The sequence below is a fragment of the Trametes versicolor genome (assembly GCF_000271585.1).
Source record: "Trametes versicolor FP-101664 SS1 unplaced genomic scaffold TRAVEscaffold_3, whole genome shotgun sequence".
In the NCBI taxonomy this organism is placed as follows: domain Eukaryota; kingdom Fungi; phylum Basidiomycota; class Agaricomycetes; order Polyporales; family Polyporaceae; genus Trametes; species Trametes versicolor.
The window spans coordinates 1316385-1330594 of NW_007360323.1; the positions used below are offsets into that span (position 1 = coordinate 1316385).

A 14210-nucleotide genomic window follows, 5' to 3' on the forward strand; every position below is an offset into this window, starting at 1 on the left:
CACAACCGTCCAGATGTCCGTTTCGCAGCAGTCTCAGTCTACGTCGAATTGTGCGAAGCAGAGCTGCGGATGCTAGCAGGGGCGCGGACGAGAGGGAGACAAGACTGGTGTCGCAGGCAGCATGAAGCAGGAGGTCGGTGCCTGCCCCTGCAACTGATCTGCAACGCTCACAGCCACGGACCGAGAAACGGACCCATTCCACACACTCTCATCCGACGCTACGATGATGTCAAGTCCATCCATGTCGTCTGTCTGTCTGTATTCACAACACGACGTAATCCATGATATGGCCACGATGCGTCATATTCCGACCCGATATCTCGTAAACTGTATCAATTACAAGGTCTTAGGATTATGGCCTAGCGCTATTATAGTAGACGCGCGTGTTGAGACAAGTGGCAGATGCAGTACTTACAAGAGAACGGTTCTGCAACATATGTGGGTCTAACTGCGTCGTACCAACGACCGTCTACTCCAATAGAAAGGGCTAATCCGCTTCACCACAGCCCACCCGATCGCGACGCTCGCCGTCTCAAACACATAGTACGTCGTCCTCGGGCCCAAGAAGAACGCAACCCCGGCGAGCCCAGCGAGTCCCCATCTCGGCGACACGCGTTCTTTTCTCTCGCTAGCCAATCAAACACGTTAGTTCGCAAATTATACAATGAATGTAACACAACTCACAAGAGAGCTTTTACGTATCGGTCTGCGTCGCTGCCGCCCAGTGCCTCGACGAGGACGAGGAACGGCGCAACATACAGGAAGTTATGGTCCCCGTCGAAGGGCGTCGTCAGCCCCGCGGTTGCAAGGGTGCGCACCCAGACCGCTAACACGGGTGCTACGAGCGGTAGCAGCCATGTCATGAGCAGCAGGATGTGTAGGTGGGCGTTGACCACTTGTACTGGAGGTATACGTGCGGCTGATGACGGAGGACTTGGCTCATCGTCTGGGCGTTCGGAGGATGGTGGCTCTGGGCTTTGGGACAATTCCGATGCGAGAGGCACGAGGGGAACCGCTTCGGCGCCAGTGGGGTGCGCCGGCACCAGTGATAACTCGGCAAGGGAGGCAGCACACGTGTAGAAATGAATCAACCAGCATCCAAGGAATGCCACCTGCCATGGCACCAACACGAAGATGACCAGGAAAATGACACCCATGGAGACCAGGGTAGTCATAGGCCTACGCGACACCGCATCTTCTCTGCGTCTGACGGCGCATGAGCGTCAGTTAGATGATTACACCAAAGACGGAAATATTCATACCTCCCGAATCGCTTGTGAACGACCCGCAGCGGCCACATCAAGACGAGTAACAGCCACCACATTACGCAGACAAGACCGAAGGCGATAGGCAGTATGAGCGCTGAGAAGGGAGCAAATGCAGCATTGCCTCGGTTGCCAAGCCAGAGGCCGACACGGAGAGGCAAGAGGGAAACGAAGTACGAGAGGAGCATCATCCAAGGGAGTCGTCTGCGGGCGAAGTAGCTGAGTGAGCTACGGACATCCGGTATGGGGGCTAGGTGTGCGTGAGTATATTGAGTTGTGTGGGCAGATGACATGAATGCTTACCGCCTCCTTCCACCAACCGCCACCAGTCCCACATCAGAGCTGCGACAATGCCGACCGTCCAGCACACCGCCGCAGTGCCATACCGGGCACCCCATCGCCCGATGCTTGCCCACCAATCTACGCTCAGCTCGATTTCATCAACCCAGCATTCGCCCGATGAGTGAATGGTTATCTTGTGCCCGTCGTGATATTGAGACGCGATGTAAGGTGCGGACGCATGGGTATGCAATAGAATTCGCCTAGGGAAGGACGGCGCAAGGGAGTGATAATGCGTCTCCGATGGGTGCGCAGTGTGTGTGAGGAGCGGAAGGAACAGCGTATCAACTGTGAGAAGACGTGAGCGAGGGAAGTACATGAACGCAATGAGAGCCTTACCTGAACAAGTCGACTCCGGGTCATACCCGGGGGTGAGGCGATACACAAGAAGTGCGTTTGCCGGCAGTCTTGGTAGCTGCACTTCCGTACGGATGCCATTTGGTATCGGTATACGGGCCGAAGAAAACAAGAGCCCTATATGCTAGCATGAGGGAATGCACCGGACACCTCGAGGAATGAACCTACTTGAAAGGCCGACTTCCGCAAGCACAAGCTCGCTATCAGCGAAACCGCCGAATACCCAGCCTTTTTTGTCCCCGGAGTCAATTTTGACGACAATGCTCGAATGCGTACTGAGGAGGACGTCCGCCTCAAAGAGTACTACGCCTTCCGACTCGTCGGAGCCCGCATCTGGGACGGGGAACGGCGCGCCCATCACAGGACTCGGAATAAGCTTCAATGTGTCAGGAGGCAGCGGAGAACAGGTGAGTGAATCAGAATTCGGGCAGATATAAACGGTTGCACGGAACGGCAGAGGGCGGTGAGGCGCAACAGGAGGTATGGAGCCTTGTGAAGCATATAGGATGAATTTAGCCGACGTGAGGCCATCTTCAGGATCTGGCACAGGGAGCATGTACGACTGCGTGTCAGAGGGATTGCGGATAAGAAGGTGCTGATTGGGCGGGACAGCGTTGTATCCTCCAGGATGCAGACGCAGGATGTCAGACGGCGTATGTGCAGGAGGTAGGGTGTGCCCGTCGCGTAGCCAAAGATCCATGGCCGCAGCACGAGCTTCCATTGAAGGCGACGCAGCAATCTCGAGCGCCGCTCGCGCGATGCGCCAACGCACCTGGTGGCACCATACCATGGCAAGATGACCCACCCCAGTCCAGCAGCCTTCCAGAGCACTAGTGAATACTGTGCGGCGGTATACAGAGGTATTGTCGAGGCTAGGAAGAGCAGGAAGGATGCATGATTCGGATGGAATCATGAGGTCTGTCGCGCCGCCGCATAGAGATAGCAAAGGGGTCGGATCGGACCCTAGGTCCTTGAGGTTGTCGGCATATATGTGATCGATACGGCGGTCAAACCGTACGGGGGGCAGAGTATGTGGTGTCGACATGGTGATGATCGCGGAGATGAATGGGTTGGGCAGCAGAGCCGTCGCGACTATGCCCCCCATAGAGTGACCCATGACGATGATGGAAGTATCTGCTGGGTATTGTGAGAGTATGTAGTCGATGGCCCGCTTGGCATACGCCGTCTGCGAGTCGATGGTGGGACCATGGAAGGCGGAGAAGTCTTCGTTGTACTCCACTACGTACAACGTTAGCAACGGTAAACAGCGCGTCAGAGAAAGCGTACCAGCAAAGAAGTCGAGGGGTTTGTATCCCTTGCTCAGAAATTCAGGCGACACTTCGTGTAGGGCCGAGAAGTACTGATTAGCGGCAGAGGACGCTATAGAGCGGACCTGGTGCGAGGACCCCGCATTTCCGGGAATAAAGAGTACGGGCGAGCCGTGAAGCTACTGAAGCTCAGTCAAGACCCCTACACCTTGCACTCTCGGAGCGGAACATACCTCGCTGGTTTCGAGATTGCCTTCACGGTAAAGCCATAGGCTGTAGCGACGCGCTAGCGGTGTCCACGAATGATCGAAGCGGGACTGTAGAATGTACGACGGCCACATCCAGGACATGCGACATCCTTGCGGCGAGAGAGTGTTGAGCGTGTCGATACCGGCATAATAGAGCGTGGCGACGGCGACGAGAGAGAAGACGGTGAAGAGAGCGAGCAGCCTGGACATCGCGTGCTGCTCATCGACGTCTGCAGCAAACGGCGGGCGCTCCTCGCGCCTGTTCGTCCCCGACGTCATGCATTCACCCTCCGCTCGCGCCCTTTCTCCTCTTCCTCCGCGTCCTCGACATCGTCCTCGCTGGCACTCCTCGCTGTGACCTCTTCTGCTTAGCATTGACGATCTCGACTGTGCCGACGGACGCGCGCTTTTTGGCAGCTGCCAGCTCGGATTGATTGACTCTGCTTGCCACTACTCCGCTGAGAATTGTCTGTGCGCAAATTGAGACCGACAGCCATGGCCTCCCCGCCCGACAACTCTTCCATCCTCAATGGGTCTATCTCCAGCTCACCCAGGCAGATTAGGAGCGACCAGTCTCCCGTCCGTCACCGTCAGAGCAGCGGAAGCGAGATCAACGAACCTCCGTCCCGTCCCCGGCTTTCGCCTACCCTCTCGAGGTCGTACAACCCCCACGACCCCGACGCCCGCGAGCGGCAGCGCACCATGGATGCCGACATGGCCATGCAGCTGTCTCGCGCGCGCAGCGGGACGATAGTCATGCCCTCGCCAATCACGCCTCCGCCCCTCTCTCCAATCGCTCGCCGGGCTTCTATCGACGAGCCACGCTTTCCTGCGCTCTCACTTCAGGAGCAACAGGCTATCGACGAGGCCAGAGGGGCACCGCAGCTGCAAGTGGACGTCGAGCGTCCAGAGCAATACCAGCATCCCGGACCGACGCCTGGAGATGAGCTGCTCAACAATCATCTCAGTGCCGGTCATGACCCTGCTCTCCTGGTCTCGCTCGACGTCCCATACCACGATGACGCTGCAATGGGTGGACTGCCAATGTACCAGGCGACGGTCGAGCGCACGGACGGCCCACATTATGAGTTCTCGCTAATGGAGGACTTTGCACGAGACGAAAAGACTCGTCTCGGCATCCGTTCACCGACCTCTCCGCCTCGATTTGATTTCCGACAGGCACAAGCATCGTCCTCGACTCACGTACCTATACCCAGTTCGAGCGAGCAGCCTCTCCAGCCGGACGGTCCGCCCGAGGGCGACGTGCCTGCATCGCAGGACTCTTCGCTCCCGTTCACATTCCCGCGGGTGCGCCAACGGAAACTGAGTTCAAGCTCTCCGGGTCCGCGCAGGGGAAAGATGGCTCTGTTCGAACAGGGCGGCCCACCGCCGCCCACGCTCGGTTCGCGCGCGCCGCATCTAGGGGGTATGGGCACTACACTTAGCGCGGTACCCTCGTACGACAACGTGGGGGATGCTCTCAGGAGTGGCCCAGATGGGATGGGACTTGGGGGTGGCGGGCCGGGCTCTGGACACGACCGACCATATCGTTTCTCATTCTATTCGAATGCTCTCTCGGCAACCATCCATGCGCGGAGCCTAGGCGAACTACCAGCCGAAGGCCAGTCGTTCGAGGACCTTTTCTTGGGTCATAAGGAGTCGCAGCAACCTTCAAATGCAACGAGTGCCCGTGCATCTTTTTTAAACCATCCAGCTGGAGGTCTTGGTTCCGTACCCAAGTCTGGCGCGACATCGCCGGTACCAGTCCCTAACGCCGGCGGCGCAACGAGCGGCCTCGCTAAGACGCTGCAACCGGAACGAAGGCTTGGCGAGTCCAGTGCCTCGGAAATCTATACCTGGTGGCTGGACGTCCTCGCGCCTACAGATGACGAAATGAAGCTTCTCAGCAAGGTTCGCGTCATTTTCGGCGTCGTATTTGTTTACCGAATTAACGCACTGGAGCAGGTGTTTTCCATCCATCCCTTGACAACAGAAGATATTCAGATGGAAGAAACGCGCGAGAAGATCGAGTTGTTCCGCAACTACTATCTTGTCTGTTTCCGTGGCTTCGACCAGGACACGTACAGTCCGACTTATCTCGAACCGTTGAACATGTACATTATCGTCTTCCGAGACGGCATCCTTTCGGTGAGTGGTGTATGCAGTGGGTTTGCTGACCCATTACTGATTGCAATGTTGCAGTTCCATTTCAGGCCTACTCCTCATCCACAGAACGTTCGGCGACGCATTAAGCAGCTGAAGGATTATATCAGTGTCACCTCGGACTGGATATCCTACGCTCTCATCGATGACATCACCGATGCGTTCGGACCGCTCATTCAGGGCATCGAATACGAAGTCGATAGTATCGACGAACTGGTATTGATTTTGAAGGAGGCTGAGCAAAGTGACATGCTGAGAAGGTCTGCCAATGTTCAAATGTCCTGATGTGGCCGATACTTACAGATTGTCCTAGGATTGGTTCTTGTCGCAAGAAGGTCATGGGCCTTCTACGGCTCATGGGTAATAAGGCAGACGTCGTAAAGGGTCTCGCGAAGCGATGTAACGAGAACTGGCGGGTTGCACCAACATCCGACATCGTAAGTGGTTACTATCTCTTCCTTTCGCGCGTTACTTATCCCTTGGTGTGCAGGGCCTTTACCTCTCGGACATCCAAGATCATTTGATCACGATGACCCAGAACTTGAACCACTACGAGAAGATCCTCTCGCGCTCGCACTCGAATTACCTCGCGCAAATTTCCATCGAGATGACCGACGCAAACAACCAGATCAACGACGTCCTGTCCAAACTCACTGCACTCGGTACCGTGCTCATCCCGATGAACTTGGTGACGGGTCTATGGGGCATGAACGTGCACGTACCAGGCCAGGATGTCGAAGTCAGTATCTCTCTGCTTTCACTGCATATACCGAGTAAAAGTCTGACACGTCCCTCCCGTAGAACCTGAAATGGTTCGGTTCCATCGTCGCCGTTCTCGCAGCATTCGCCGTCGTGGCTGGTTGGTCCACATACAAGCTCATGCTCCACCGGTAGTCTTCCCCTTCCGCATTCCTGTTCGGCTCCCTGGACAGTCCGGCATACTCTGGACAAGTCGCCTCATTTTACTTACGGCATTTACGGCATACCAGCATACGATTGTACCATAACATCATGTACACGATATCCCGGCCGCATTGGCCATATATAATGGCCCCCTTCCGCACCCGAATACCTAGAGAACCGATGTCACCTGTTGAGGTTTGAGGCCTGAGGGCGGACATACGGATTCGGAATAGAATTCGCGATATATAGAATTACACAAAGCACAGCAATAGACCAAACAAACATGATACAGCAGCACTATAGCAGCGTCATACGTAAGCTGAAAGAAAACCGTAGAAGCAGAAGAAAATCGGTGACTGGCGGGACATGTATCGTTCATTGCGATGCATGCAGCGTGATGTAGGGCAAATGGAACACGGATGCACGTCGTCAGTGTCGAGGAGGACCAGGGGGAGAGCGGTTGTCATGCGGCGGCGGAGGTCGCCAGCCACGGTCCTCCTCGCCCCTACTATTTGGAGGCCCACCTCCAGGGTACCCAACCTTGACCTTTCGCACGCTGTGATGCGACCCCGACGGCGACGGCATCCCATCCTCGGGTCCGGGACCTCGCCCGACGGCCACGGGGCTTGGGGGCACCATACCTGGCGGGCCCCGCGAATACGGAGTCGAGCCGGACGGCTGCCGCGTCGGCGAGCGCGGATCCCCCGGCGCCTGTGCAAGCATCATCGCGAGCGAGGGCGACATGCCTGGGTTGGCGCGGGGCATAGGTGGCGTGGTCTGACTCGAGTGGAGACGCTTAGGGGACCTGATCATTGGGGCGGGAGCGAGTCGTTCGTCCGGTGCACCCGGAGGCATGTCGTCTGGGTACTTGCGTTTCCGGGAGCCTTGTGGAGGAGTAGAAAGAGGAGACCGCAGCTGCTCGCTGCCGGGAGGCATGGACGGCATTGTCCTCGCGCTTGGCGGCGCGGCAGCGGCAGCGGCACTACTCCACCGACTGGTAGCTGCCCATGGCGGAGGGGGGATGAGCTGGCCAGGTCCGTGAGGCCCGTGTGGGGGCGCTTCATAAGGCCCTGCAGAGGTGGGAGGCGTGGAGACGGGCCCATGGTGAGCATGAGGATGAGCAGGGTGTGCAGGATGACCATGAGGGTGCGGGTGGGAATGGGGATGGGGATGAGAGTGAGGGTGGGGATGCATCGCGCGGGGGTTCGCAGAGCTGCCATTGGCGAGGGTCATTGGTGCCTGGTGGTTGGCAGGGCCCGCGCCATTCCTAGGAGGTGCGGAGGGAGTAGAACCGTTGGCAGCTACGTTGTCCGGCTGGCCGGGCGTAAACCGAATGAGCTCCACGAAAAGTGTCTGCGTGTACGGCGGGGGCAGGCGCATATACACGATGTCTTTGCTGAAAGTGTCGAGCATTTCCTTCGTGTCCACAAACACATCCCCCTCCTTGGTATCTACGCAAAAAAGTTAAAACCCAGCCAAAGACTCGCAGCACGGAATGATAACTTACCGACATGCTTCACGCGCACTTCAGAGTATGGGTACACCCTGTTCTTCCGCACACAACAGAGCGGACACATGAAACGGTTGTTGGCCCCGTCCGCCGGGTAGAAGACGCATCCACCGTGATAGAACTTGTTGCAGACCTCGCACTCGACCTTCGCGAAGTTCAGAAGATAGTTCGTGCGCCCACGGCAGATGCACCGCGTCCCGTCGTTCCAGTCCTTGTCCACGTCCTGCCCGAACACGAACTTCGGCCGGCGGCGCTTCTTCATCCGCACAGGGATCGGCTGCCCAGCCAGGATACGGTGCAGACCCGCCAAATCGAGGCCGAAGTTCGCGTCGGGGTTCGAGGCGACGTTGAATTGGATCTTGTACAGCTTGCGCATGTAGTGGCGGACCTGCGGGATGTAGTCCACGCGATGGTTGGTCGGCTGCGCAGCGAACGATAGGAATTGACCGATGACGGCGCACAGGCGGTCGACTCGATGCACGATGATCTCGAGCTGCTTCCACTCCTCCGAGTAGTTCTTCGTAACATCAGGGGCCTGCAAGAGCAACTGCGGGAGGAAGAAAAAGTGCCAGTTGCGCTCCTTGTGGATAGTGCCATTCCAGTGGTGGTGGTCGCAGAACGGACACGAGCCGCCGTTGGCCGCGCAGATCCCATGGAAGCGTGCGAAGCAGTGGTCGCACTGCACGGCGTCCGACACCGTGCCGTGGGCTGGAGGCCGAACAGGAGTTGTGCAGATGCAGGTGAAGTACTCGTCGTTCGGGGGCAGGTCGTCCTCGGGCCGCGTCGACTCCACAACATCATCGAGGATCGGCTGCCCATGCGACTCCTGGTGCTGCCGGCACCACCACGGCAGGCCCTCGAGCCAGCGGAAGTGCGTCGTCAGCTGCTTGTCGAGCGTCTCGAAGTTCGGAAGCGAGAACATCGTCAGGTGCTCCTTCGCGTACTTGCGCCACTGCAGCATCGTATGGAACACGTCCGGCTCGTCCTGCGGGTTGTAGATCCCCCGCATCACCGCTTCACAGCGCGCTTCGAGGTCCTGCGCGAAGTCGACGGTGCGCTTGAGATCTTCCACCGCGGGGATTTCAAAGTCCTTGTCGTGCTCGGTGACGAGGCGTACGACTTCCTGCACCTTGGGTTTCGGGGCGCCGGGCTCGGAGAGCAGCCAGATCTTCGCCTGCTTCTCGAAATCCTTGCCCTTCTTCCGCAGGTCCAGAATACGCTCGAGCAAGTCTGGGTCGACGGGCATACCACTGCGCCTCGGCTTGACGAACTCCTCCAGGTCTTCGAGTGTACGCTGCTGCTTGTCGAGCAACGCCTTCGCCTTTTCCTCCCAGTTTGAGCCAGCCCGCAAAAGCGTCTCCAGCCGCTGCATGTACATGTTCTCAGCGGGCAGATTGCACGCATGCGCACGCGCCATGAGCTGCCGCACGTCCTCGAGCGTGAGGTTGTCGTCATCGAGGGCCTCCTCGAGCTCCTTGACCAGCTGCTCGCGGAGCACAATCTTCTCCACCTCCACGATCTCGTCCACGAGCACGTTCAACGTCTGCGCGTGTAGGATAAGATGCTCGCACTCGCGCACGTACATCTCGCGCTCCCGCGGCAGTGTCTTCGCTTCGAGGAGCGCCCGCGCCTTCCTGCGCGTGTCCTCCGCCTCGGCCGCGATCGTGCGCAGTTGCGCGATCTCCGGCGCGTCGAAGCCCAGGTTCTCGACCTCGGACAGGAGCGCATACAGGTCCTCGAGAGTACGGTCCGGCTTGTCGATGATCTCGTCTCCGATGCCGGTGCTCAGGCCGGTGTCTGCCGTGGACGAACGCCCGCGCGACTTGCGCGTGCGCTTCCGGGTCGGTTTCCGGATGAGTATGCCGTTCGCGGCCTCGAGCCACTCGTTCGCCTTGTTGACGCACTTGCGCAAGGAGTTGAGTTCCGCGAGCGGAAACTGGATGCGCTCGCCCTCGGTGAACAGGTTCCTGAGGCCCTTGAGCGGCGGCCGCGGGCTGTCGTCAAGGAGCCGCTTCAGCTTCCCGCGCCAGACCGTCGGTACGGCTGCGCGCTCCGATACCCGCGCCTGGATGTCCTGGAGCTCCGTGTCGCTAAAGCGCTTCCGCAAGACGTGGTTAACCGGCGGACACTTGCACAGCTGGTCGACGTGATCGATGCATGCAATCTTGTTCGTGCAGGTGCATGTGATCTGGGAGAGGTAGCAGAAAACCTTGCAGACGCTGCACTGGTACTGGTCGTCTCCTCGGTCGGTCTCCTCGAGGACCTCGTTCATCTGCCGAGCGCGAGCGCGGGTTCGTGCATCCATTTCGCGATCCGTCATCTCCTGGAGGGGATCATTTAGCCTAGATAGATGCCCGTCAGTATTGCTTCACCCGGTCGGAACAAGTGGCCCATACCATAGCGCTGTCTGTATCGACTGGGACTGCTGTGTGACGGTGATAAGGAGTTCGTCATGCGAGAACACCGGCATCTTCCTGTGCTCCTGGTACCGCTTGACACAGTCTAGTCCGAGCGGCAGCCAGTCCGGCAATGCAAAGTTGACCGCCTCGTTGAAGTTGAGCTGTGTCCGAGACAATCAGACCGATGTCAGCGGATGTGGCACGAAAATACGCACTCCGTGATTAAAGCCGGCGTGGTAAGCCTTCGGGAACGTGACGGTGAACTCTCCGGCGCGCTGGTTGCACGCATAGACGTCTACACCGGCCTCCTTGAGACGCTGCGGGTTCATGAGCGTAACGAGCTGGAAAAGCAGGTCGGGCTGCGCCTCGAAGAGGTCAGGCGCCTCCTTTCTAATAGCTGCCTCAAACTTCCCGGCGTCACAGCCAGGAATGCTGTACCATGTCTTGGTCTCGCCCCAGTGCACTGTGGAAATCTTGTCAGCAAATTTTACGGATAAATGCGCCAAATTGTTACGCACTGTAGTTGATACTGTAGGTATAGTGATCCTGAAGGGGTCGGGTTAGGCGGCCACCCGCTGTAAAGTTCGCAATGCGCACCTCGTTGTGCCAGCAAAACGTTGAAAAGATCATTCCGACGTAAGTCCAAGGTACGGTCATGCCAGAGATGTCAGACTTGATATAGCGAAGGAGAGACTGAGGGAGAATGGGGATGTTGTTCAAATTCCAGGGGTCTTTCGAGTAGGGGTCTAGCGGGTGAGTCTCCAACGTGGGCATCCCACTGCACGACGACACATTCAGCGCGGTCCCCAGTAGTGTCCAAACATTGACTCACCTTCCGTGTGTCGTGGAGTGCACGTCGGCACCATACTCAACCTCCACCGTCTCGTTCTGCGACTGCACCAACCGCCAAAATTCCTTCTCCACATCATCTTCCGTGACCACCATGTTTCCGAAGCGGTTAGCATAAGGATCGTTTGCATGAGCACTGGACGAAGATTGGCCGCCGTTCGCCGTGACGGATTGCGGTGGGTGGCTGAGGAACCATAGGCGCCGAAACTCGAGGTCCCTCGCTTGGAAGCTGGATAAGCTGTGCTCTTCACCTTCGTCGAAGCCGAAGTCTCCACCGGTGCCGAAAAGACATGTGTGGCAAAACCACTGGCCTCGGGGGATGTTGACGAGAGGGGGGTCGAGGCAGAACATGTGGAAGCCTGAAATCCGAAGAGGTCACGAACCGTTTCGCGCATACAACCTGCAGCCTCGACGCACCGCAATCGCAACCGTCACATATCAACATCTTCTCGCCCTGGTCCTTCTTGAGGCAAATCTCGCAATGAAGCTAAGTGACAGACGGTATCAGACATCAGATACCTCACGAGAGCTGCTACGTGTCGCACCTCCTGAGGCGACTTGTTGTCTTGCGACGCTGTCTTGGCAAATGCTAGCTGACCTGTGTCATTTGCAGTAGACGCTCGTCGAGCGCCTGCATTTGGGGCGTCGTCAGTACAGGAATAAAGGTTGTCTCCCGTCAGATTGACATACGGGTACCATGCTCTTGCGAAACATGTCTTGCACTCCTCCGTGGCCTCGAAGATTCCGACTTCACACCGTTGGCATCCTTGTGATCTCCCTCGTCGGGCGGTTCAGATAGGGGGCTAGAAGTAGCGGTGAGAGGACTTGACGGTGGACTCTCGTCGCCAGCGGCAGAATCAGGCGTGCTTGGGCGGGGGATGCTTGCGGCGCCCTGGATGTTGACGTGGGTCTTCAACTGAGGATCGCGCGCCTTGTTCGGGGACAACGCCGGCGAGCTGCGGACGCGGTCGCAGAACTGCTCGTAGGGAAGGATGACACGGCTGAAAGAGTTGCGGAGCTGTGTCGCGAGGCCCGGGATGCCCGTGTAGCCCAAGAGCCGCCCCAGGTCCGCCCACTTCTTGTCTTTCGTGACCTAGTAGCAGCCAGACGGAACAAAGACAACAGCGGGAGCGCCGATCAGCGTCACCGTCAGATAATCGCAGGGGATGCTCTGAATCATACCGCATCATAGCCACCGAGCTTGTGCACTTCCTTCCGCAACAGCCAGAGATCGAGCGGCTTGTGGTTGATGGTGGGAACGGAGACGCGGGGATTGCCCTGCTGCTTGTGGAACCGATACAGCTGCTCCAGAAAATTCACCTTTGCACGCGACGAGGCCTCGATCGAGTTAAGACGCTGCAACCGGGTCTTGAACCGGAACCGCTGCATGAAGTGTGTCAGACCGCTGCTGCGCGGGCGCTACGCCACTGAGCGGCGGACGCATCGGAGACGCACCTCGGTGTCCGTCACGAAGGGCATGTTCCAGCCCGCCGGCGGCACAATCTTGCACATGCCGTAGCGCTTTCCTGCGTCCGCAATGGAGGCAATATACGCCATGGGGTCCTTCCACTGCTCGGGTGTCGGGTGGAAAGTGGGACAATCGGTGAGCCCGAACGGCCTCGGGCCGGTCTTGGGAGTTGTTGGCCGTGCATCTGCAGTCTTGACAGACGAGAGGTCGAGCATTTGGGGCACGGAGAGGGGAGGGCCGTCGCGCAGCTGTATGCGGATGCCGGCCTCGTCGTTGATAGTGTCGTTGAGAGACTCCTCACCGAGGGTCGTCTGCGCATGCGTGTGCAGCGCAGCAAGGGCGTCGGTCTTGGATTTGCGCGGGGCGCGCTTGGAGTCGGCAGAGGCGGCGGGGGCAGGGATGTCCTGGGGTGGTGCCGTCGGGTCCGGGCGTTCGATCGGAATAGCGCCCTCGACAGCGATACTCAGGCACGAGGTGAAGGTGGCAGGAGCCTTCGCGGAAAAATCGGGGGGAAGGGAGGAGGGGGCGGGGCTGGTGGGATGAGTGCGCGGGGAGCGGCCCCTGCGAGCGCTGGCGCCGCGAGGGGAGGGAGAGCCGTGCATTGTGGCCGTGGAGAAGGAAAGGAAGAGAGAGGGCGCGGACGCCTCAGCCTTGATTTGAGAACGCTTCACGAGCGCCCGGCCGACCAGACACCTTCCACGTGGGAATGTCCCCCTTCGCTGAGTTCAATTCGCTTCGCCGATCTTGCCGCCGCCTGATCGCTGGACTCATAGCCACACACACCCTTCCTACTCGCCCCTCGGAGGCCCACAATCGACCCCTCTCGCGGCCAGGTTCGCAGTGCAGGGTGCCGCTGGAACAGTGCAGATTCTCGTGGCCGGGCGCACACGCTCGAGCAACGCCCGACACACGGCCGGCGGTAACTCCAACTCCGCGACGATTCAAGCTCACCCAATCAGCGTCTATCCCGCCCTGTACGGCACGAGCCCCGCAACGCCCACCTCGGTCCCTGTGTCCACCTCCTACCGGTTGTGCATTCTCACCCTCGCCTCCTTCCCACGTACTCCTCATGCGAGCCTCCAGGCGGCCAGCGGCGTCCATGGCGTGGGCTGCAAGTACTCATCGTAGAAACCGGGTGGCGGTTGTGCGCCGCGGTATTTCAGCTTCCGACTGATTTGCTGTGCTGACGCAAGCGCCCATTCTCTAGCACTGACTGGCGCCAACTCGACTGCGCTCACTTCATCTCAACCGTTCTTAGTGTGTCATGCGCAACAAGCAACACGTCTTCTGTGACAATCATTGAAGGCTATATGTACAACAGAGCCCTGGTGAAACATTCATGTCATCACATTGGAGAAAAATTGGCTCGAAGCAAGGCTTGAGCGTATTGACACCGTCCTCGTTCTGCTCCGCGTGCCCAAAAATGGTTCTAGACGTCAGC

The 14210-nt window shown here is 58.4% G+C and overlaps 4 protein-coding genes across 4 annotated transcripts; 2 read left to right on the plus strand and 2 right to left on the minus strand.

Annotated features, from left to right (window-relative positions):
* Positions 1-444: 444 nt before the first annotated feature.
* On the minus strand, positions 445-3687 carry TRAVEDRAFT_44379 (GPI-inositol-deacylase; the record flags this gene model as incomplete). Its single annotated transcript, XM_008036827.1, has 8 exons — positions 445-628; positions 685-1206; positions 1263-1515; positions 1569-1892; positions 1944-2078; positions 2130-3200; positions 3249-3408; positions 3463-3687. 8 exons carry the CDS (start codon positions 3685-3687, stop codon positions 445-447), a joined length of 2874 nt encoding a protein of 957 aa, XP_008035018.1.
* A 285-nt stretch (positions 3688-3972) lies between these two features.
* On the plus strand, positions 3973-4548 carry TRAVEDRAFT_117366 (uncharacterized protein; the record flags this gene model as incomplete). The annotated part of the gene is made up of 1 exon (XM_008037292.1): positions 3973-4548. A coding segment is annotated over one exon (576 nt), but the record flags the coding sequence as incomplete, so codon positions are not given.
* On the plus strand, positions 4522-6534 carry TRAVEDRAFT_116547 (cora-domain-containing protein; the record flags this gene model as incomplete). Its single annotated transcript, XM_008037293.1, has 6 exons — positions 4522-5388; positions 5443-5625; positions 5680-5900; positions 5954-6077; positions 6131-6379; positions 6442-6534. 6 exons carry the CDS (start codon positions 4522-4524, stop codon positions 6532-6534), a joined length of 1737 nt encoding a protein of 578 aa, XP_008035484.1.
* Positions 6535-6972: 438 nt separating this feature from the next.
* On the minus strand, positions 6973-13371 carry TRAVEDRAFT_117702 (uncharacterized protein; the record flags this gene model as incomplete). Its single annotated transcript, XM_008037294.1, has 12 exons — positions 6973-7994; positions 8051-10395; positions 10450-10613; positions 10668-10915; positions 10971-10998; positions 11050-11230; positions 11285-11660; positions 11719-11788; positions 11847-11932; positions 11998-12394; positions 12484-12684; positions 12757-13371. 12 exons carry the CDS (start codon positions 13369-13371, stop codon positions 6973-6975), a joined length of 5733 nt encoding a protein of 1910 aa, XP_008035485.1.
* Between the last annotated feature and the right edge of the window lie 839 nt (positions 13372-14210).